A 25955-nucleotide genomic window follows, 5' to 3' on the forward strand; every position below is an offset into this window, starting at 1 on the left:
AATAAGCACTAGTATCTACAGAATAGACACTAGTATCTACAGAATAGGCACTAGTATCTACAGAATAGGCACTAGTATCTACGGAATAGACACTAGTATCTACAGAATAAGCACTAGTATCTACAGAATAAGCACTAGTATGTACTGAATAAGCACTAGTATCTACAGAATAAGCACTAGTATTTACAGAATAGACACTAGTATCTACAGAATAAGCACTAGTATCTACAGAATAGGCACTAGTATTTACAGAATAGACACTAGTATCTACAGAATAAGCACTAGTATCTACAGAATAGGCACTAGTATTTACAGAATAGACACTAGTATCTACAGAATAAGCACTAGTATCTACAGAATAGACACTAGTATCTACAGAATAAGCACTAGTATCTACAGAATAGACACTAGTATCTACAGAATAAGCACTAGTATCTACAGAATAAGCACTAGTATCTACAGAATAGACACTAGTATCTACAGAATAGACACTAGTATCTACAGAATAAGCACTAGTATCTACAGAATAAGCACTAGTATCTACAGAATAGACACTAGTATCTACAGAATAAGCACTAGTATCTACAGAATAAGCACTAGTATCTACAGAATAGACACTAGTATCTACAGAATAAGCACTAGTATCTACAGAATAAGCACTAGTATCTACAGAATAAGCACTAGTATCTACAGAATAGACACTAGTATGTACTGAATAAGCACTAGTATGTACAGAATAGACACTAGTATGTACAGAATAGACACTAGTATCTACAGAATAGACACTAGTATGTACTGAATAAGCACTAGTAACTTGAAAATAGATACTAGTATGGGTTATAGATTAAGCTTGCCATACTAAGTCAGATTTCTGAGATCAAACGTGCCATTAACGGTTTCGAAATCTTTTATTAGGTGGCATAAACGGGCTGTCTTGCAACTTTAACATCTCTGAAAAATAAAAATACAATCAAGAACATGGCTACATACACCAAAGAACAGCAAGACAACGCCGCCATTAGTTTGTGTGTGTGTGTGGGAACAGTCCACAGATCAGGATAATGTAAATAAATATGAATCATGCCTATTTAAGCAGTTGTGTTTTAATAACTGTAACTGTACTAATGGACGAGCAGCACTGCAGTAAAACAGGCCTACATTGGATCTCAGTCAGAATTAGACTTCCTGTTGACTTTCTACACATCTCAGACCGCTGCTTCCTCACTCCGGCTTCAGTCTTACCTGCTTCACCAGTGTGTGTGTCCGCTTTTCTGCCTTCTGAACACCGAGCACACACACAGACAGACGGACGCCGGCCTCGGCACATGCAGACACACTCCAGAGGAAAAACAGCAGGAGGAAGAACAACATCATCATCAGCTGAAGAACAAGAACCTGCAGCAGCACTGATCAACCTGCCATCAGCACCAGCAGTGATCTCTCTGAGGACACAGTCAGCTGTGTGTGTGTGTGTGTGTGTGTGTGTAGAGACACTTCAGTCCCACGTGTCTACTCTTTGTTTAGAATAGTGATGTTCCTGTCAGGTGTGTGTGTGTGTGTGTGTGTGGTATGTGTCTATCTCTGCATGTGTGTGTATGTATGAATGAAAGTAGGTATGTCTCTCTTCTCTGACACTGCAGTCAGGCGTGTGTGTGTGTGTGTGTGTGTGTGTTCGTCTCCTCCTGGCTCAGGTGATTGTAACTCTGCTGTCCATTCGTCTGTCTGTCTCTGCTGTTGTGAACTCTTCATCGCTCAGCCTGATCATCATCATCATCATCATCATCATCAGCGTCTCCTGCAAACATAAACACAGTCAGAAACTGAGAGATAAGGCATCCGCTAATTTAACATGCAGCTTGAATATGTGTGTGTGTGTGTGTGTGTGTCTGACCTGCCGCCGGTCTTGAATATGAGGTCTGCATTGGGCGCTCCTTTAGGGTGCTGGTAGCGCGGTCGCCGCTCACGGTTGGTGTTTGCTTGAGCGGGTCTCTGAGCCACAGACTGCATCATCTCTGAAACACACACACACACACACACACACACACATACGTGAGCAGGACATACAAACACAGGTAAGCAGGTGCCTCTCTCTTTCTCACACACACACACACACACACACACACACACACACACACACACACACACACACACACACACACATGTGAGCAGGTCATATACACAGACACACACAGACAGACAGACAGACAGACAGACAGACACACACGTGAGCAGGTCATATACACACACACACACACACACACTGACCCTGGTAGTCCTCCTGCTCCTGCCTCTCGTTGATGTCCAGTGTGAGTTTCTTCATGCGCTGTCGCTCCTCCTGCTCCGCCTGCTGCTGGTTAAAGTGATTCGCTGCCAGGTGAGACGACAGCGGCACGTTCAGGATCTTAAACTGAACACACACACACACATCACTTATCTATACACTTCTCCAAACACACACACACAGTCATTTCTCATTATACACACTTCTAGAAGTACATCAACAGACTCAAAGCATCAATGTGTGTGTGTGTGTGTGTGTGTCTGACAGGAGTGCGTTCAGTCTCTGTTCACACACACAGAGGGATGGATGTCAACTTTCTGAAAGAGTTTGGACAGATAAACTGGGTCACTCAGACCAGCAGAAAGAAAACAAAGACACTGTGTGTGTGTGTGTGTGTGTGTGTGTGTGTGTGTTTTAACAGTGTATGCGTTTGTGTGCTGTAGTTTACACTCCCAAAGCCACATCCTGAACACACCCTGCAGACCCAAACCATTCCACACACACACACACACACACACTATATATATATTTTTACACATGCACATACTTGTATAGACACATACAGACACACAAACACTAAAACACACTAAGACTTACATACTTACACACAAACACACTCACATTCACGCACATATACACATTTACTCACTTGCTTAAACACACACACACACACACACACACACACACACACACAATTATACATTCACTCACACATTCCCAGGCATACATACATGCATACACTACTGCGCACACACACACACAAAAATACTTACGCACACTCACATTCACACACACTCAAACACATGTACACACTATTACACTCAAATACACTTGCGCGCACACACTCAACACACTCATATGCAAACACACACACTTACACATGCTTATACACATTCATTCACTCAAACACACACACACACACAATTTATATATACACACTCTCACTGAAACACACACACTATCTAACTATTACACATGCTTAAACACATTCACTCACTCAAACACACACACTTTTTAAATATACACACACTCTCACTCAAACACACACATTTATACACACACACAGACCTGCTGCTTGTTGCCCTTGCGTGTGAGCATGACGAACTGCATGGTGTCGCTGATGTCGGGAGCGTCTGCAGGGTCTGCGCTGGTGCAGGACGGCCCGCTGCTCTTCTTCAGCTGACTCTTCAACTGCAGAGGAATGGCCACATCCAGCTGATGCACCTTCACCGCCTCGCCACTGCGCTGCTGCTCACACACACACACACACACACACACACACACACACACACACACACACACACACACACACACACACACACAAGAAAGATGTAAATATATACAATAGTTTCTCAGCTAAAATGATTCCTCTCGATACAAAGTAAGTCATGAATAAATAATAAGGAAACGTGTGTGAGAGATGTGTGTGTGTGTGTGTGTGATTGTAACTATATAGACAATAGAGTAAAGTGAAGATGAGTGTGTGTTCTTCACCTGCAGGTTCTCCAGCATCATCTTATCCAGAGCCTGAATGAAGTCCTCATCCTCAGCACACGCCACGTGTTTGAGTCCTCCACCACGAATAGTCACCTCCTGACATATACACACACACACACACACACACACACACACACACACACACACACACACACACACGAAGACAGATGAAGGCAAAGAGATACACATACATACATACATACACACACACACACACACACACACACACACACACACATATAGAGAAAGACCGATACACACAAACGCAACAGACACACACACGCACACACACACACACATAGAGAAAGACGATACACACAAACGCAAACAGACACACACACACACACACACACACATAGAGAAAGACCCATACACACAAACGCAAACGGACACACACACACACACACACACACACAGAGAAAGACCGATACACACAAACGCAAACAGACACACACACACACACACACACACACACACACACACACACACACACACACATATAGAGAAAGACCGATACACACAAACGCAACAGACACACACACGCACACACACACATAGAGAAAGACGATACACACAAACGCAAACAGACACACACACACACACACACACACATAGAGAAAGACCCATACACACAAACGCAAACGGACACACACACACACACACACACACACACACACACACACACACACACACACACACACACACACACAGAGAAAGACCGATACACACAAACGCAAACAGACACACACACACACACACACACACACACACACACACACACACACACATAGAGAAAGACCGATACACACAAACGCAAACAGACACACACAGACACACACACACACACACACACATACAGAGACAGATACACACAAATGCAGACAGACACACACACACACACATATAGAGAAAGACCGATACACACAAACGCAACAGACACACACACACACATAGAGAAAGACCCAGACACACAAACGCAAATAGACACACACACACATAGAAAAAGACCGATACACACAAAAGCAAACAGACACACACATAGAGAAAGACCGATACACACAAACGCAAACAGACAAACGCAAACAGACACACACACACACATAGAAAGACCGATACACACAAACGCAAACAGACACACACACACACATAGAGAAAGACCGATACACACAAACACAAACAGACACACACACACACATAGAGAAAGACCGATACACACAAACACAAACAGACACACACACACACACACACACACACATAGAGAAAGACCGATACACACAAACGCAAACAGACACACACACACACACACACATAGAGAAAGACCGATACACACAAACAGACACACAGACACACACACACACACACATACATACAGAGACAGATACACACAAATGCAGACAGATACACAAACACACAGACACATACAGAAAGACAGACATACACAGACACAGACAGACAGATACACACACACAGAAAGACAGATACATACACAAATGCAGACAGACATACACACACACACACACACACATACAGAAAGACAGATACACACACAAACAGATACACAAACACACACACACACCTAAAGACAGATACACACACAAACACAGATACACACACACATATAGACAGATACATACACAAATGCAGACATACACACACACACACACACACACACACACACACAAAGATAGACACACACAAACGCAGACAGATACACACACAAACATACAGAAAGACAGATACACACACAACAGACACACAAATACAAACGGACACACACAGCTGCTCTCACACTCACGTTGTTCTCCTCGTCCGTCTCGTTCTCCTTGTTGGAGTCGGTCAGATAGTCTGTGTTCTCCTCTTCCTCCTCACGCTCCTCTTCCTCATTCTCTGAGCCCTCCTGAACACACACACATATTCACGTCACATTAATGGACAAAACAACATTTATCAACAAAAACACACACATTCATGATCATTTCTAAATATAAATAATTTCTAGCCAGTTTTATTAGAGTGATATCACATGTTTAATTATCCATCATAAATATGATGCTCAATTACAGCCATAATAAATGTGTAACAGGTCAAAATCTGCTCCTCATCGTGATTTATTCACACTCAAACTGGCTCTAAGTTTATTTTTATCCTGAAGTGTTGGTGGTGAACAGCCACTGACTATCACAGGAGAAAAAACTATCAATGGTTATCAACAGCTTTGGTGGTGAGCAACTGATCACAGAGCAGTGGTTTTGAGTGAGTGAACTCTCCATCATATCTGTGCAGTGGCTCTGTGTGCGTTTACAGTGATGATGTTCACCTCCTCCTCGGGTTCGTTCATCTCGCTCTCGTTCCCGGACTGCTCCTCCGTCTCCGCTCCTCCTTCATCTTCATCATCATCATCCTCTTCATCTAGAGCTTCACTCTCGCCCAAAGAGCTGGAGGAGCGGCCGTCCTTCTCCAGACCTGCACAACACACACATAAAGATGCAATCATCATCTCTCCTGTCACATGCTAATTATGTTTCAGATATTTCTAAAGTGATGTTTCCCACAGAGCATGGACATTTGTCATATGACGTGGTCAGAATGTGGGCTCGGTTTAGGGTTTGTCACATGTAGTTATGAATAATCCATTGTGATTACTATAGTAAGTGCACTGAACATGTGTAACTGCGTCACCTTAAATTAAAGTGTTACTAGCCTTATTTTAGTTTGGCTGATATAAAAATAAAAGATTAAAAAAAATAGATCTGAAAAGTTCAGATGCAAAAACCCTCAATCAGACCTCTTTTCTATAAAAGCAAATCCACGTCTGCTTTCATAGCACAAACCTCTACATCCACCTACTGAGACAAGACAGCGTAATTAGCTGAACATCACTAAAGATGAAAGTAGAAATTATTTTACCAAACAGAAAACACACACACACAAACCACCTAAAATACAGAAATCTGTCAAGTAAGTGGCGGTTCATTCCACGGTGGTAAACCAGGGAAAAAGCAGAACCTGTCAAGAGATAATCCCAAGGTTTCCATAATCCTGGACCTGTCCTGTGAGACTCCGGTTACAGACGAGTCTTTGTTGAAGTCCAGCGTTCTCCAGCCTCCGGCAACTAGACTGCAGCTCTGCACAAGACGTTTGGCCAGGGGAGAACTGGTCGTGCTCAACTGAGCCTGGTTTCTCTCAAAGTTTTTTATCCTTAACTTTCGCCAATTGGTGAAGTTTGTTCCTCCACTGTCGCTACTGGTTTGGGACTTGCGGAACTGAGCATGGATGGATTTGCTCCTCAGTGTTTGGACTTATTAAACCACACTGAACTGAACTGAACTGAAGTTAAACTCTGAAAACTGCACTGACACTGTTTCAACTCACTGTAATCTCTATGTGAAGCTGCTTTGCCACAATCTACATTGTAAAAGAGCTAGAGAAATAAAGATGAACTGAATAATAAAACTATTGTGTGTGAAATGTGCTCTCTGCTAAACAGCACTTGGGAAATATTTAAAGAGGAACTAAAGATTCAGGTGAAGGTGGCTGATTTTGTCTTTAACAGTGTAGGAGCACTGCTGAGGCACAGAATAAACCAGACACACACACACACACACACACACACACACACACACACACACACACACACACACGCGACTGCATTCCTGGAAGACTATGCTGAGAGTGTGTGTGATACTGCAGGAATGCCGCTCTTCTCTCTTCTGTTCGCACACGTCAGGCATAAACACATGAAACGAACCCGTGTGTGTGTGTGTGTGTGTGTGTGTGTGTGTGTGTGTGTGTATGTGTGTGTGAGTGAGAGAGAGAGTGCAAGAATGCTGCCCAACAGGGAAACACGAGTTGAAAAACTAGAAAAACCAAGCACACACACACACACACACTGGGGCAGGGTGGAGTGAAGGTATGTGGCTGCGCTTGGCTCTGGAAATACAGCCCATAATAACACACCATCACTAGTGTCCAGCAGAGGACAAACATGAAGAAAAGAGCAGAGCTTGGATATACTTTATCCCCAACACAACTGACCAATCAGAATCATGTATTGCAGCCGTTTGTATAATAAATACACACACACACACACACACACACACACACACACACACACACGCACACGCACACGCACACACACACACACACACACACACACACACACGCACACACACACACACACACACACACACACACACACTGTTTTACCCAGTTTGACAAGGAACTCTCTCTCCAGCAGGCTGACGTGAGCGCAGGCCTCCTCCAGAGATGAGCAGAGCTTCATCTTGGGTCTCAGCATCTCCAGTGTGTCTGTGATCATGTACTCGATGTCAATAGGGAACGGCTGATCTTTAGTCCACACGTCCAGACTCTTCTTCCACCAGATGTACCTCTAAAACACACACACACACACACACACACACACACACACACACACACACACACACACACACACACACACAGGTTTTAAATACATTTAACATCATTAAAATATTTTAATATTATAAATATAATACTAAATTTTACTTTAATCCTTAAGATGCTTGGAATACATCTCGCTTCTCTTTTAAAGAGTAGGCGACACTCTAGGCTAGTTTTAAACAGCAGACGACACTCTAGGCTAGTGTTTAAAAGCAGACGGCGCTCTAGGCTAGTTTTTACCAGCAGATGGCGCTCTAGGATAAAAGCAGGAGGCATTTTAGGCTATTTTTAACAACAGATGGCGCTCTAGGCTAGTTTATAACAGCAGAAGGTGCTCTAAGCTGGATTAAACCCGCAGATGGCATTCTAGGCTGGTTTTTAACAGTGGATGGTGCTCTAGGTCATTGGTTCTCAAAGTGGGGGTCGGGACCCCCCGAGGGGTCGCGGGACAATGAAAGGGGGGTCGCCAGGTGATTTCCAAAAATCTATTTATTTTTATTAAACCATAAGAATTACCATTTTAATCCATAACCTACTAAAAAATTGTCGTTTACAGTTACTATATACACTACTGTATATAGTTACTATAGTAGCTTATAGTTACTAGTTCTATTGGATTGCGACCCCTCAGGTAATTACATTATATTAAAGACTCAGCAATAGCGTCAGATGCAGCAGATTGATTTTATAATACCAGGTTAAACTTTCTGGTCCATTTACAGCACTGACATACATTAAAAATATAACGAAGAATAGACTTGGGTTTATTGGTGTGTGTGCGCCCCATTGCATGCAAGGTTTCTGTATTTGTAACCACCTCAGAGGATATTGGGGGTCGCGAGTTACTGGCATTGTTATTTTTTGGGTCGCGAGCTGAAAAGTTTGGGAACCCCTGCTCTAGGCTAGTTTATTATAGCAGAGAAGCTCTAGGCTAGTTTTAACCAGCAGATGGCGCTCTAGGATAAAAGCAGAAGGCGCTCAAGGCTATTTTTTAACAGCAGACGGCACTCTAAGCTAGTTTTAACTGGCAGATGGTGCTCTAGGCTAGTTATAACCAGCGGATGGCACTCTAGGATGAAAGCAGAAGGCACTCTAGGCTATTTTTTACCAACAAATGGTGCTCTAGGCTAGTTTTTACCACCAGATGGTACCCTAGGATGAAAGCAGAAGACACTTTAGGCTCCTTTTTTAACAGCAGATGGCGCTCTAGGCTTGTTTTTAACAGTGGATGGTGCTCTAGGGTAGTTTATAATAGCAGAGAAGCTCTAGGCTAGTTTTAACCAGCAGATGGCGCTCTAGGATAAAAGCAGAAGGCACTTTAGTTTTCACCAGCAGATGGTGCTCTAGACTAGATTTTACAGTAGATGATGCTCTAGGCTAGTTATAACCAGCACATGGCACTCTAGGATAAAAGCAGAAGGCACTTTAGTTTTCACCAGCAGATGGTGCTCTAGACTAGATTTTACAGTAGATGATGGTCTAGGCTAGTTATAACCAGCAGATGGTGCTCTAGGATAAAAGCAGATGGCGCTCTAGACTAGTTTTTAAACCATTCACTTACTCACGAACTTGTCATGTACTATAAGTGGTCAAATGTACTTGCACCTCTACTTTTATGCCACAAGATTAATGTAAACACAACACACTATGAACAAGCCATTATTTTAGGTTCTAGTAATATGTGTAAGATCCTGATGGCAAGGAAAATAAGGCTGTTTGTAAAGCACACAGCGCCATCTGCTGATCAAAAGTTCAGAATCAATTCAAGGAGCAGTGGAAAATCTCTGAATCAATGCATCACTCTACGGGTGCCATAAATGCTCACCTGGAAGTAAATGAGGAAGCAGTCGAGCTTCTTCTTGCTGGAGCCGCGGTCGAAGTACTGTCCACAGGTATCCAGAAGTGTGCAGACCATGCGGATGCGAAACAGATGCTCCGGCGGATCCAGAGGACTGGCAGTACCGTCCGTGTTCACCCCGAACGAGATGAAGGAGAACAGAGTCCTGAAGATGACAGCAGACTCCACCATTCGATAGTTATACAGCTCACCCAGAAACTTAGCACTGCTGATCCGCCGCTGGTTAAACTTGGGCTGATTCACCTGTGAATAAACACACACGAGCACAACTTCTCATTTCAGATCATTACTGCATTTAAAACAAAACTTCTTGTATTTAAATGTTAGATTTTTAGACTTTGATTGTTTTAATCACATTGTTTTACTTTTCTACAAATGATGCGTTTGTTTTATTATTGTGCTTGATTTACTGACAAATGCAATTAAAAGCCTGTACCTCAACATTTAATGTCAATTAAAAAAAAAAAACATTAGTTGTAAGGCTGAACAATTAATGGTTTCAGCAATGATAGAAGAGTCTCCCGTATTTCAGACCGTTTTGTTATTTTTCCTGGAAAACTCCTGTAATTTCAGCCCCTAACCCCACGCTCCTCAGCTTTTAGGTACAGTCTTTAACACCCCCGGATCGCCGACTTTGGTATAGTATCCGATAGCAGTGGCTGCCCAAATCCTAGTGCATATACAGTTTCTCAGCTGTATTATTCAGATACCTCACCCCCGACACCTAGGCATCCCCCGCCCCCCATTTGTAACTTTAAAAAATGAATGATGATTAATTTTATTAAATCGTTTACACAACAAACACGATGCAATATAATATTACATTTGATAATATAATTACTGCATGCTAAATACAGTTAGACTTACCGAAACACAATAAAATGCTGTTTATTTAAATAATGTTGATTTCTTTATTAAGTTTATCTGTGCTTGTAAATGGTTTATGTTATTGTATGCATATGCACCCTATATAATTATCCCAATCAATCTTAAATTTACAAACAGTTATTCAACAAATACAGTGAAATTATATTCATAATCACAATATATACATATAAATAAATAAATAAAATCGCTAAATATCCCAATGTTAGATTTTTTCCAATATTGTGCAGCCCTAATAAGAAGCAAAAAGCCCCATTAAACATTAAAAAAGCTGTCATAAAAAAATTTTTATTACCTTCATACATTTTTTTTTACTTAAGGGTAACTTACTTTTTTTTTTAAATGTGCATTTTATTCTTGTTAACTTTAAAAAAAGAGAGAAAATGTTTGTATCATTCCCTTTGTAGCAGTAATTATCTATTATTATATTATTATTATTATTATTATATTACTACATTATTATGTATTAATATTATTATTATTATTATAATATTATCTATTTTTATTAATTATGTATTATTATCATTATTAATAACAATACACAGAGAAATACATTATATTTTATGATAGTAATAAACCAATAATTCTCACAATTTCTTTAATTTAAGAACATTTTATTTTTATTAATTCATTTATTTTTATTCAGATAATTAAAATTTTGCATATAAAAAAAAAATTAAACATTTAAAAAAATGTGCACCCATATAAGTATATACAGTCTGAAATAATTCATACCCGTGGCAAATTATTATTTAACCAGCTCTTTTTTTTTTGCCTGGAAATGCGACAGACTTCTCCCAAAACATAACAAAAATATGTGACATTTAAAGGCTTAACTAGGCAAGTCACTGTATAACAGTGGTTTGTTCTGTAGACAATCCAAAACAAGAGAGGGGCTAATAATATTGACCTTAAAATGTTTCTTAAATTAAAAACTGCTTTTATTCTAGCCGAAATAAACAAATAAGACTTTCTCCAGAAGAAAAAAAATGTTAGAGGAAATACTGTGAGAAATTCCTGAATCTGTTCAACATCATTTGGGAAATATATGAAACAGAAAATAAATTATAGGCTAATAATATTGACTTCAACTAAATCAACTGTCTTCTTTTCCTGTGTATTACAATGAAGCAATTAGCACGGTATTAAGCACTCATACAAATATACACACACCTCCATGCCGAGGCGAATATCCTCCAGCACTCCGTCCACCACATGAATGCCCACGTCCTCCTGATACGCCACCAGTCCTGCCAGCAGGTTTGCCACACAGTGGATGCTGTTATACTTCACGTTCCAGATGTTGACCATACAGCAGATCAGGTAACCCTTCACCTCACTGTCATGCCACGGCAGCTTACGCATCTGCCTTAAAACCTGAACACACACACACACACACACAAAAAGACATCCGATATACACGCATATACGGTTTAATCCTGTACTCTGGTTAAAATAAAACAAAATAGAGTAAAAGTGTCATCATTTGAGGCGAGTGAATGTTTGTATGAATGAATGAATTAATCAGTGACTCACATGTCACTCGTGAATTTATGTGACCACAAAACCTTCTCTCTTATGTTGCACATCACGGCTTTGTCAGATTTATCAGTTCTATGTGTTGTGTTTGCAGTTCAGGGTCTCAAACATACACACCTTCTCAGTGGTGACTTTGGACAGGTCTTTATAGAGCAGTTTTCGGATGTACTCCTGCAGCGGAGGCCTCTTCCTGCGCACCGTCTTCTCCATCGGCGGAGGGTTGCAGTAGTAATAGGCGTTTTCCACCATGGTCACGTAGCGCACATCCAGATGCTGAGCCTGCTTCTTGCGCATCATCTGCTCCTGTAAACAAACAAACACACACGTGTCAGTGGGATAGAGGAGGCCTCAAGTGTGCATGTGTGTGTGAACAGTGAATATGCACCAGCAGGACACTCGTGCGCAGGTGAGAATCTGGAGAGCGGAAGAGGAAACGTCCACACGTCTCCAGCAGCGTGCAGGCCATCTCGATATGATGATGAGAGAAATCAGACAGCAGCATCTGCACACACACACATACGCATAAAGAGATGAGAGAGATGCTGGAAAAAACTCAAAAATATTCAGGATTCAATGCTTTAAAATTAAATCCAGTACTAATTTACCTATAGCACATTTCTTTTTTTTTTAAAATATATACCTATAGAGCGTTTAAAAACTTTTACCTATATATAGTATATTAGACACATTTTTACCTAAATATACCGTAAGAGTATTTTACAAAATATGGTCAATTTTTTTATTTATTTCTGTTTTTATTTGCTCGTATTCATGCAGACTTTTAGTATTATTTTCAAATAAAGTGTAATTACATTTTTGCAATTCTGAAAATCATTTTCCCTAGAAGTCAATGAGAACCAGCATTCTTCAAAATAAGACACACACACACACACACACACACACACACACACACACACACGACTTGACATAAACTTTTTTTGATCACCAGCCAGTGTGGCTAGTAGATTTCCAACATTACTAGCCACTCGCCATTTTCACTAGCCACACTTTTGTTGCTGGGAAAATATATTTTATATGCATAAATTTGACTTAGACATGCTAAAATGACTTGATTTAGATGTGTTATGTCCAACATGCCTCCCCATTCATTTAACTTCTTGTGTGTGTTGTGTATTAGCTTGCTCAGTGTGCATGAGCAAATGAGTTGTGTCACAATGCAATCAGTTTTTATTTCACATGACTTTTTACAGCTCAAAATTAAGGATTTACCAAATGTATCTCTGACCACACCAAATAAGTATTTCTTAGCCACAATGTTTTAATGTGTCAAAACAAGGGAAATATAGCTGTATAGGTGCACTTTTAAATCTAACAAACCTTTTCTTTAAAAAAAACATTAAATTACAAAAAAAATATTTATTATCATGTATCTAAAATATGCTCAGTAATCGGTCCAGGCCAAAAGTCCCAGATCAGCAGTTAACTACACATAAACGGGGAGTAATCTCCCATTAAAGCAATGCTATTGTAAAAAATAAAATTAAACCATATAACCAAAAATAACTAAGCAGCAGGTGATGTGATGCGCGCGAGTGATCATCCTCTCGTTTGTTATTTACCTTCTTTTTTGCTGTTTTGCTCGCGCAAACACAGTTATTTTTGTCAGTCGTGCTGCTTCTCGATTCTAAGATCACATTTGCATGAATATTGGGCCATGCTTATTGTCAAACCCTGCTTTTAAGAAAACTACAATTTAAAAATGATTTTCAACCAAAGTGGCTAGAGGAGGTGTCTGTCTAACCCGCCAGAGCTGAAATCTACCCGCATTTGGCGGGTGTTAATGTAAAGCCCTGTATATATATATATATATACTTAATAAAATTAATATATATTTTATCCTCAAAATACTCTGACACAAGTCACAAATAGTTTTTTTCTTCCCCTTTCAATAAATGTGAGTCCTCAGTGGATGCCATGATCAGACGCTCTGCTCACCTTCAGGCAGTGCAGCGTGTCTGTTTTGGAGAACATCTTAAACTTGGCCAACTCTCCGATGAACCTCACCGTCTTATTCTTGGTCTCAATGTTGATTTGGTCCTTCTTTCTGATCTATAAAACACACACAAACACTCACTGATGTATTTTTGATGTAATGTCCATTTGTAAATGAACACATGCACTGCACATATGCATGTGTAAACGTATGACACACAAATCGATTTGTAATTCCTGATCGCAGTAAATAACCTGTATATAATGTTTATATCTATTTGCATATTCCTGATTATCAAGAGCAACCTGTAGATATCTATTGATAAATATCTGAGTATGGTTAATACAACCTGTATATTTGTTTACAGTACATCCATCTGTAAATGTTACCTGTCAGCATTGCACTCATGGTTACACCTGAACTGCATTTTGCTGCCTTGTACTTGTAAATGTGAAATGACAATAGGGTTTAATCCACTCTTATACATATCTTCAATAGTAACAATGCATGGTGCACAATGTTTATTGGAATTATAGCTGTCATATTTAATAGCCACAGTTCAGAACACATCAGGTTTGTGGAGTTTAACCATAACAGTGTGAACGTTTATCATCTGCATGTGTTTTTAAGGCCTGTGACTGTCTGAGCATTTCAAGAGAGGATTCAGGCACAACAAATTATCCGTTTGAAACTTTAATAAAGATGAATTTACTGTACAGTCTTAATGAAGACTATACTTTAACATTCGATTATATCATTTCTGTCCCTGAATACTGTTAGACTCCCCGAAAAACCATAAAGCAGTGTTCATAAGGGCTGCATGATACTGAGAATATATACAACACTGTTGTTAAGTGTTGCAATAACAATATTTCTTCTTTTAGTATGATATGCAATGATCATACTAAAATAAACAGGTAATATCTATTATTCTCAGCTAAATTAAATAAAAAAAACAAACACATTTAGACTTTAAAACACCACGAATAACTGAAAACACCAGCAGATAATCTGATTCCTATTATTGTCCTCCCTTTCGTCTCCCAGCATTAGTATTAATTTCAGCTCGTTTCACCACAGGTGGAGATGAAGATAGTAAGGCTTCAGATCTGGATAAACAATATATGCATGCAGCACACAAACTCTTAGCACTTAAAATGCAGTCAATTTTGTACACTTCTCAGCGATATGGAGATATCATATACTATTATCCTAATAATTTTGTGATATATTGTACAGCCCTACTGTTTATATCATTTTTATCATACCTCTGTTGTGTTTCTCTATTGCTTTAATTTGTTTATTACTTTTATGGATAATTCAATCCCATTATTGATTATCCCTATCAATCTAAATTAATTATTTCTAAATGGAGCTATTCAAGCCATCTGGTGAAATAGTTTTCACCTTATAATATATATATATATATGGCAGAAAATTTAAATATTGCATTTTCAGATTTTTCCAGCTGTACTTTGATGCTCTATTTATGTTCCAGAATGCAGATATTAATGTAATAAAATATCAAACTTCAAAAGGAAGCACTAGTAGTGGAGAAGCCAATCCCACAATGCACTACAGCACTCACATGAAATCTGAAGTCTCCTTTGAGCATGGAGCAGAGGTCTTCAGCCACGTCAGACATACACGGGTGAAGAGTGGCCACCAGACGGGCGTAAAACGGCAGCAGATCCAACCTGAAGCACAAATACACACACACACATCAACACAACTGAAAGAAGATTAGCAGCTCCATCTAGTGGAGAACAGATGAACACACAGTTGAACACAAACACACACCTCTGTCTGGGCACTGTGAACAGAGCACGGACTAACTTCCTGCGGTTTGACTTGGTGTTCATGTTCATGCAGAAGTCCATTGCAGCCTGGGGGAAAAAAATATACAGAAAATCTTAACCTTGCAACTATTCAACATTTTTGATTGAAATTAATTGAAGATTAATTAAATCTTTTGATTAAAGACTGACATAAACAATGTGTATGTATGTATGTATGTATGTATGTATGTATGTATGTATGTATATTTATATATATATATATATATATATATATATATATATATATATATATATATATATATATATATATATATATATATATTGTTTTTTTTAAACAACATAAAAATAATGAATAAAAGAAACAGAAATTAAATAAAAAATAAAAAATAAAAATATATGATTAAAATCAATAAATAATAATATAAATAAACAAATAATAAAAGAAATAAATAACAATGAATAAATAATAACACTAATAACAATAAATAAATAATAAAATAAATAAATAAATAACAAAACAAATAAACAATAAAATAAATAAATAATAAAATGGTCATAAAAATTCTAATGAACTTACAAAAGAAAAATTAAGACAACATAAGAAAAATCTCAATAAATTTAAAGTATTTACTGAAAACCGTGAACTGAACTGTTTGCATATATAACGAGTATAAAGAATAATTATAAAATTTCAATATATAAGTAACCTTTTGAAAATTAAGAAAATATTAATAGCATTAAACACTACAGTATTTAACAAAAAATGTTAAATATTTAACTTCTAATAATTAAGTTAAGAAATCACAAAATTAACAAATCTGTGTGTGTGTGTGTGTGTGTGTGTGTGTGTGTTTGAGTTTGTGTGTGTTTTGCCCGTTCACCTTGTCGATCAGGTCTCTGTTAATGCAGTTTGGCAGCTGCTGAATGAAAGCGTCCACGATGAGCTTTAGATGAGAGCCGGTGCTGGCCTCCTCATCCTCCTGCTCTGTAAACACAGCACAATGATGCTTTACTCATTCATGAAACTGACAGTAACATGATGAGCAGTGCATAGAAACACTTACATGATCACACACAATGAAAATATGCAAGGGAGATTAGAATACTGCATTTAGTTATTTTTTTCTAGCAGTTAACAAACAAATTCATAACTCAGAGGGAAATCAAAAATCCCCACAAATCATAATAGTAATAATATCATATTTGTTTAATAATAATTATAACAATTTTATAATTAAAAATCAAATGAGATATCATCTGAAAATCTGACCTAAATTAAAGAACATTAACAAGAAAAATGCAGGATATGAATTTGAAAAAATTTATTATTTTAAATAATTAAAATAATTATTTTTATTTTCCTATTATTTAGTCTTATTTTAAATGTAAACTCAGAATTGAAGCAAAAAATACTTTAAAAAGTCACTTTAAAAAGCTTTTAGTAGCAGTAATAGTAGTAAAAGCATCTCAGAACTTCAGTAAATAAATAAAAAGTAATCATTTTGAGATAACAAACTCAGAAACAATGATTGATAACAGAAGCTGGAGGTTTTGAAGCTGCGCTGAGCTGATCAGCTTGTCTTGAATATTGTACCTTGCTCATCCAGCAGTTTTTTGGCCAGTTCTTCACTCTCCACTTCATCGGTTGCATCCAGATCCATCGGTTCATCAGCGATGTCCAGCGCCTCCAGCTCCATCTCCAGCTCCTCAGTGCTGTTTCCCTCTCGGCTTTCTGTAACACACAAGCACACACAATTATTAGTTCATCAAAAACATATTAGTCCTCTCCATTTAGCCATACTCGAGTGGTTCAGATATTCTGGAGAATGTTTGAACAAAGCAGCATTTAGCTAGTTTCCATCCACCTAATTCTGTGCACATTTTCAAATATTGCATAAAAAATGCCTGATGCTACCTTTGCTGCTCTGGCTGCTCTTCTCGTTGTCTTTGAACAGGATTGCAGGAACAAACGCTTTCAGATCCACCATGTTCTCATAGAAGTTTCTTGCATCTTCATCCTCCCAGATTCCTCCTTCTAGATCATACTCTCCTGGCTTCCCCGGTGTGAAGATGTCGATGCCTGGACCGTGCTCTGCCACACAAAACACACACGCTGCATGTTGTAAAATACCTTACGATAATACTTTTGCATTATTTGGATTTGCCAAATAGAATAAGATCATATTAATTTGATTAGTGTTATGCAATGGTAAGAACTTGATTTGAACTACTTAAAAGTGGACGTTTTAAAAAAAAAGCACACTTATGACTGATTTTGTGGTCTCATATGTCAACACAAACTCTCTATGGTGCGGTCGCACCTTCCTGTACGGTTTTGTCCTGGGGCAGTTCCGGCATGTTCTCGTCCAGCAGGTCGGCCAGAGTCTGAGTGTTGGCCAGCAGCTTCTGGTACTGTGTGGCGAACTCCTCGTACTGCTTGTGTCTGTCCTCGCTCAGCTCGCCTTTAGAGTGCAGGATACGTCTGGACACACACAAAACACATGTACAATTTTATAAAAGTTGTTTTTATACCTGTGTGTGCTGTTGGGTCGTTCTTTATCCACTCTGGGGTAATTTTTAAGGCTTAATTTGGCCACAATTATCTCTGTGTTTCAGCAAGTTTAATGATTTTGCTGATAAATTGTATTTTGACACATATTTTGGGAAAATGCTTTGGAATTATTCAAAAACTCAACAGTAGACTGGCCAAATTTACTCCCCTTTGGTTATGTTGGGGGCTGTTTTTACCCCATTGACTTCCATTATAATAAAATTTTTCGATTGCAAAGCCATGACAGTATAATCATGCATTCTTGATTGATTGTTGCTGGTTTTCCCTGTTGGAAAGACCTACAATTTGTCATTTTTATGTATTTGTCATTTTAAGTCTCAAACATTATATAACAGGGCTGCATGATATTGGAAAAAATGACATTGTGATATTTTATTTTTCTACAATAGATATTGCAATATTTAGTATAATTTCACCATATAAAATAAATAGACCTATTTGGTAGGAATTTATAATTGTAGATACATTGGGATGATTTTATAAGAGAAAGCATCTGCAAAAAATACAATAAACCAATTGCAAACATTGATAAATACAGTGAAGCAATGATACTGTACTAATGAAATGCACAGTGCTTTATGATTTTCTGAAAGTCTAGCAATCTTCAGATAGACACATTTTAAAATGTAGAATAATACTATAGTTTTAATATTTACATAAATATAATAATCTTTCATAAAGTTAGAGACATCCCTTTTTATGCCTGGATAAACTTTATAGTTAAACATTGCAATGAAATTAAATACAGCTCCTGGTCAATTATAATTAGAGATGTAACTGATTTCACTATTAACCGCAATTTAATTTGGCATGGTTAATTCATCATAAAGGCTTCTCAACAGCATGTTTATGCATGGAACAAAACTGTGACAAAACCGCGAGTCACGAGACAAGAACTGCTCTATACTTTGTAGGGATTTTACACATCCATACAAAATCCATACACATGTCAGTGGGCGCCGTCTTTCGGATGAGACGTTAAATCGAGGTCCTGACTCTCTGTGGTCATTAATAATCCCATGGCACTTCTCGGGAAAGAGCAGGGATGTAACCCCAGTGTCCTGGCCAAAGTCCTTCAATCGGCTCTTACGATCATGCCCTCCCAACCATCCCCTTCCACCAAACTGGCTCAATCACTGTCTCTCCACTCCACCAATAGCTGGTGTGTGGTGAGCGCACTGGCGCCGTTGTCCTGTGGCTGCCGTCGCATCATCCAAGTGGATGCTGGTGATGGTGTGGAGAGACCCCCCTCATGATTGTGAAGCGATTTGGGTGTATGGCCATACACAATTAATGCGCTATATAAATACACATTACATTACACAATACATAATATAGTTGATCAAAAGTGCCTTTCAGACTGAGGTTGAGGAGCCTTTGTCTACATTTGTTTACTTTAAAAGGGAAATTCTTATCTAATATGATGCTTAAATTTACATTAGACAAATACTATTTTTTATCTCTTAATTTACATATGTATTTGTTATTCTGTCATTTATTTTCAGTGTAAAATTATTACTATTGTTTAAATGCCAAAAACTTTCACTTATTTTTAGTTCCAGAGAATTATTATTTTTTTATTTATTATTTTTATTTTGTGCAGTATAAATTGGTTACTGAGCAGCAATAAATAACACTTTCAAATAGGAGTTTTCATGTGATTTACTAAATTAGTAGTGTTTTGAAATTAATGCATAATAATGATGATAATCGTGAAACCGTGATTACTCCTCAGACTATAATTGTACAACCACAATCTATAATTGTTGCATCTGTTGAAATAATAATATTATGCAGCCCTATTATATAACATTAATAATGTTTTATTCCGATTGGCTACAGAACAAACCACTGTTGTCCAATGACTTGCCTAATTAACCTAACATGCCATTAAATGCACTTTATGCTGAATACTAGACTCTGGTACAATAACTAGTTAAATATTATGTGCTGTTATTATGACAAAGAATAAATAAACTATTTATAAAATATTATAAGCTTAAAAATGTTTTACTTTTTAAACTATATTTATATTATATATCTCTTCTTTTTTTAATGCAGATTAAAATAAACATTGCCTCTCCATTAAACAGCATTCAGGAAATGTTTTTAAAAGAACATATTTTTAGACAAACATCGGCATATTAAACATTTTATAAATAAAAAAGTAATTAAATATGATATAAATATTTAATATCTTATTTGTAATGCAGATATGAAGAATGTGAACTGATCAGACAACAACAGACCTGTTCTGCCTCTCGATGTTCTGCAGCTCCCGGTGGTCTTTCTTCAGGTGTTTGGTGAGCGAGGTGAAATACTCGCGCAGCAGGTTCTGGAAGGGCTGCTGTTTCTCCGCATTGATGATCTGGCTGGGAGGGAAGGACAGGCTGTACTTCTCGGCTGCGTTTTTAACTTTGCGCGGCACCAATCCGGCGATGTCATCTCCACAGTGCTTACAGAAGCTGATAATGACGGAGACGTGAGTGTGAGTCTCTCGATCGGCAGCGATTATATTTTTCAGCTGCTCGTAGATCAGCGACAGGCCTTCTTTATCCGTGAACAGCCCTACAATGGTGAGCTCTGCGATGAAGCGCAGGTCGGTCCGCAGCTTGCTCACATTAGGCGTCTTCTCCTCTTTACGTGCCTCAAAGTGTCTCTTCCAGGCGGCGAGAAGAAGTGGTGCGAACTCTGCGTATCTCTGGTGGAAAAGCGAGCAGAGATGAACTGCACAGCCTACATCGGAGATCTTCAGCTTGGCCTCCACCATAGAGCTCACGGCCTCCCCGATGTATTTGCTGAGGTTGAGTGAGTCGAAGTCCTGCGATAAGGAGCCGCGCTGTTGTTCTGTGAGCGTGCGGAGCTTTTTGACAAAAGCAGTGTTTTTCTTGAGGCTGGAGTCCAGGCGGCTGAAGAAAGCCTCTTCTGGACGGGTCTCCTGAGCGTGCTGGTTCTTCACTCGCAGGTCTTTTCGGCCATGGTGTCGCTCCCAGGCCTCCTGCTGGAGCTGATCCGCTTCCTCCTTTTCTCTGAACACACACACACACACACACACCATTTGAAACAGGGCTGCATGTTATTTGAAAATCTGATATTGCAATATTTGATTGTTCTGCCATATATGCACAAAACACACATCAGAAACATGCATGGCCTGCAATACAGAGTTTGTAGAGATCAATTTGCGGCCATCATTGTTTTATGAAGGTAAAGATAAACACTGCAGTCCTCTCACCTGATCTGTGCGGCCTCCTCCTCCCTCTGCCGTTTGGCTTCTTCCTCCAGCAGTTTCTTCTCCTGTTCCTCCAGCTGTTTCTTCTCCTCCTCCTCCTTCTTCCTCTGCTCCTCCTCAGCTCTCTGCTTCTCCTCTTCTTTCTTCTTCCTCTCTTTCTCCTCCTTCTTCCTCTTCTCCTCCTCAGCTCGTCTCTTCTTGTCCTCCGCAGTCTTTCCTCCGTCCTTCTTGCCGCTCATCTTGTTCTCCTCTTTGTTTTTGTCTCTGGAAGCGCCGCTCGGTCGCTCTGCGTCTCTGTCCTTGCTGAACGAGCCCGTCTCTCGCTCCTCCATGTTGACGGACTTCTTGCGCTCAGCAGGCATACTGCCACTGCACAACACAAACAATAGTTCACTATGACATGGAGAATATACATTATTTTAAATATGCTTAACATCATGCCATGCTGCTTAAAAAACATTTAGCACTTTATTTATTTATTTTTTAAATATTTACTAATTGAGTTTTACCATTTACAATTTAAAGCAGTACATTTCGCCTCTCCTAGCACAACCAGGGCATTAAAAAAAAAAACATGAAAATAAAAAATATATTGTTCCAGACTTTCTGAGTTAACAGTGAGAAAACAGAGTGCACCTTATTTGTTCAGTCCATATATTATCATTTAACATGAGAGGCTTAACAACATCTAAACAAAGAAATATCCAAGAGGTGCATCTAAATACAAAAAACAAACAAACAAACAAAAAAAAAAACAGGTCATATCATCTTGAATCACAAAACCTTTCAGATATATTAAAGTTACCAGTAAGGGAACACATTAATATGTTATATTTTTAGTCAATATGTTATTTGAAATGAAGAGTTTGGTAACATTCAATAAGTACAAAATAAAAAACAACGTAGAACACTTTAAACAACTGAAATGAGTTCACATTAAATAAAATTCCGTTAATTATATTGTGCACAACATACTGTTTTGCATTGCAAGGTACATTTTACACATTTTTAAAAATCACATGTTGAAATGCAGAGTTTAATGCTGTCTTGTGCATCCATTTTTACTAAACATTTTGCACTTTAAAATAAAGTGTATTAAAATATATTGTAAACAAAACATTCAACTGTGTTTTAATTCAAAAATCTAATCTGCATTAAAATAATGCATCAAATAATGGTTTACTTGTATCAAATGCTTTGTTCAATACTGTAAAGTGTCTTTGAGTGCCTTGAATTGTGCCTATAAATAAATAGCATTAAATAAAATGCACTAATATATTTTGCAATGTAAAAACAAAAGCATGCTTTTAATATAGCTGACACTTTTACTCAAATTGTGCATTTAAAACGACTATTCTGTATACAATATACACAATTTATATATATATATAAATATATATATATATGTATGTATGTAAATATTTTGCACTTATAATTTTGAGATTCGAGTTTTGCAAAGGACAGATTGCTTATGATTTTACACTGAAAACCAGTTCACGTAGCTTTCTTTTATATTTTCATGCTAATCAACATTTCTATTTAAAAATCACACTTAAAATTACTGTGCATGTTTCATTTAGTTTTGCAATGAAAATAGTGTTTATGATACAATAAGTCACAGTGAATGTCAGTCACTGTGCATTATGGGATGTTGTATTTGTCTGTTGTATTCTGTGCATTTTATTTCGTAAAAGAAAACATGATGATCAGTAACACCATATAATACAATATGTTTATATATATATATATATATATATATATATATATATATATATATATATATATATATATATACACACACACACACACACACACACACACACACGGGTTAAGAACTATTCCCTCTTCAAATTAAGTATGAGTTCAAAACAACATCAGCACTATTTAACTGACTGTGAACAATGCTGTACTTTGATAAGCATTGGCTGTAATATGATTTCCTGATTTAGATTTAGCAAAGAATAATTTTTTCATATTAAAGAGATATTTTACTACAACTTTAACACATCATTAAGGAGAAAGTCCACATGTGAGAATATAAAACCAACTTTACTTCAGCATCAGGATGGAGCTGTTTTCATATTCGCACATTCGTTCATTTTGGAACAGTGAAAACTTGTGACATGATCTCAGTATTGTTTACCAAGTTACTTTTAGATATTCAGGCTGAAATACAATGCAAGTATGAGTTCAAAACAACTTTAGCACTATTTAATCAACAGTGAACAATGCTGTACTTTTACAGGCATTGACTGATAAGAATACTTTTCTGGAATTATATCAAAGAGAAACTCCTAATGTGGGAATGTAAAACTAACTTTACCTTAATATCAAGCTTCAGGCGTGTGTAAAATTATATAATCACGCATTAACACTAAACTCTGCATGAAGATGCCTGTTCATGAGCAGAAATGAACACCTTCTGGTTACTTCAAGAACATCAACAGCTCATATTCAGGAGAACTGCTGCTTTCAGTTCTTCCAGCACGCAAAACTAACACAAAACAAACTCAGGTACCTTTAACTCAGCTGGGGATGCTGCGTGATTTAGAATTAGCAAAGAATACTTCTGACACATCAAGGAGATATTTTACTAGTACTTTAACTCTTATTAATAGGGAGAAAGTCCAAAGGAGCAAATATAAAACAAACTTTACTTCAACATCAGGATTGAGCTGTTTTAATATTCGCACATTTGTTTATTTTTGAACAGTGACAACTTGTGACATGATCTGTATAAGGTTTACCACACTACTTTGAAAATTGGGTCAAAAATAACATGCAAGTATGACTTGCATATTGACTGGGAACAATGTACATTGTCTACTAATATGATTTCCCTATTTAGCATTTTCTGAAATTATGTTGAGAAAGTCTAAATGTGGTAACGTATAACCAACTGTACCTCAATATCAGGCTTTAGGTGTGAGTGAGATCAGATAATGACGCACGAACACTAAACTCCTCATGAAGATGCATTTTCATGAGCAGAACTGAATACCTTGAGGGTATATCAGAAACATCAACGGCTCACATCCAGGATTTCAGTTCTTTCAGAGTGCAAAATTCATAGAAATGAACTCATGCACCTCTTGATCTCAGCTGCGGATGCCGTGCGCAGTGTGTGATATAATAACGCCTATCAACAAACAAACAGACCAACCCACGACATGAAAACAAACAGCAACAGCTGCATAATAAAACCCACAAAAACAAACAATATTTACATTACCTGCCTCTGACATCTCAATAGAAAGTCACTTGCTGATAAGCAGCTCATTTAAAGCCCAATTCTAACCATTTTACCGTAGCGATTTGATGTTTTAACCGAGTGTTTGGATTAGCTTTAGCCGTTAGCTCCCGTAAGTCCGCTCGTAAATTAAGCATGAGCACGCTTGTCGCGTGAACAGCAGAAATGACTTAAACAGAATACTTTTCTGCAACTCATGTAAAAACAGATGTGTTTAATATCAAATATCGAGCTTACCTCATGTGTTTGTTCTAATATTCATAAGTTTAAACTGTAAATGACGGCGGTTGATACTTTTCGATATGAGGACCCCTGAATGTGGAGCCCCAAACGTGCCTGATCAAAATATTACTCGCCCACCAGATGAAACAATAATAAACTCAGATAAACACATACTAATAAATAAACTAATATGCAAACCCTCATGACTGTCAAGTTCATTTTATACTGTTACGGTAAGTAAAGAGCAAGCTTTCAGATATTCTGTAGTTATATTGATAAGTATTATTGATTTTTCCCAAATATATAAAATGCTGTTAAATACGTTACATTATAAAGACCATTAGTCAAAATGACCAAATCATGTAACTTTATAGACGTTTATATTCATCTTTAAACAGCAAGCTACTGATGTTTTAACTCCAAAACAGTTAAGAACTCAATATTTCA

General features: G+C 37.9%; 1 protein-coding gene across 3 annotated transcripts; it reads right to left on the reverse strand.

The window, feature by feature from the left end:
* Positions 1-889: 889 nt before the first annotated feature.
* Positions 890-25606, reverse strand: upf2 (UPF2 regulator of nonsense mediated mRNA decay). 3 transcript variants are annotated; one of them, XM_073946817.1, is made up of 23 exons: positions 25273-25606; positions 25038-25175; positions 22040-22405; positions 21054-21833; positions 18554-18714; positions 18148-18324; positions 17827-17964; positions 17114-17217; positions 16234-16319; positions 16022-16130; positions 14436-14549; positions 12865-12981; positions 12597-12782; positions 12114-12317; positions 10023-10298; positions 7985-8168; positions 6096-6241; positions 5574-5675; positions 3776-3874; positions 3350-3529; positions 2266-2407; positions 1892-2012; positions 890-1795 (listed from the first exon to the last, which is right to left on the reverse strand). In XM_073946817.1, the coding sequence occupies exons 3-23, from the start codon at positions 22396-22398 to the stop codon at positions 1786-1788; spliced, it is 3795 nt and encodes a 1264-aa protein (XP_073802918.1). In that variant the 5' UTR covers positions 22399-22405; positions 25038-25175; positions 25273-25606; the 3' UTR covers positions 890-1785. The 3 variants fall into 3 exon arrangements, with proteins under 3 accessions (XP_073802918.1, XP_073802917.1, XP_073802916.1); XM_073946816.1 differs by having other exon boundaries at positions 25269-25606; XM_073946815.1 differs by lacking the exon at positions 25038-25175 and having other exon boundaries at positions 25524-25606.
* Positions 25607-25955: the final 349 nt, after the last annotated feature.

This window comes from Danio rerio, chromosome 4, assembly GCF_049306965.1.
Source record: "Danio rerio strain Tuebingen ecotype United States chromosome 4, GRCz12tu, whole genome shotgun sequence".
Lineage (NCBI taxonomy): Eukaryota > Metazoa > Chordata > Actinopteri > Cypriniformes > Danionidae > Danio > Danio rerio.

Bases quoted from the DNA above. Each gene is read 5' to 3' on its own strand.
- upf2 (XM_073946815.1), bottom strand. The intron at 18,325-18,553 runs GTGCGACCGCAC...TTTGTGTGGCAG, and splicing joins GGACAAAACCGTACAGGAAG to AGCACGGTCCAGGCATCGAC. The intron at 3,530-3,775 runs GTGAAGAACACA...GTGTGTGAGCAG, and splicing joins TGATGCTGGAGAACCTGCAG to CAGCGCAGTGGCGAGGCGGT.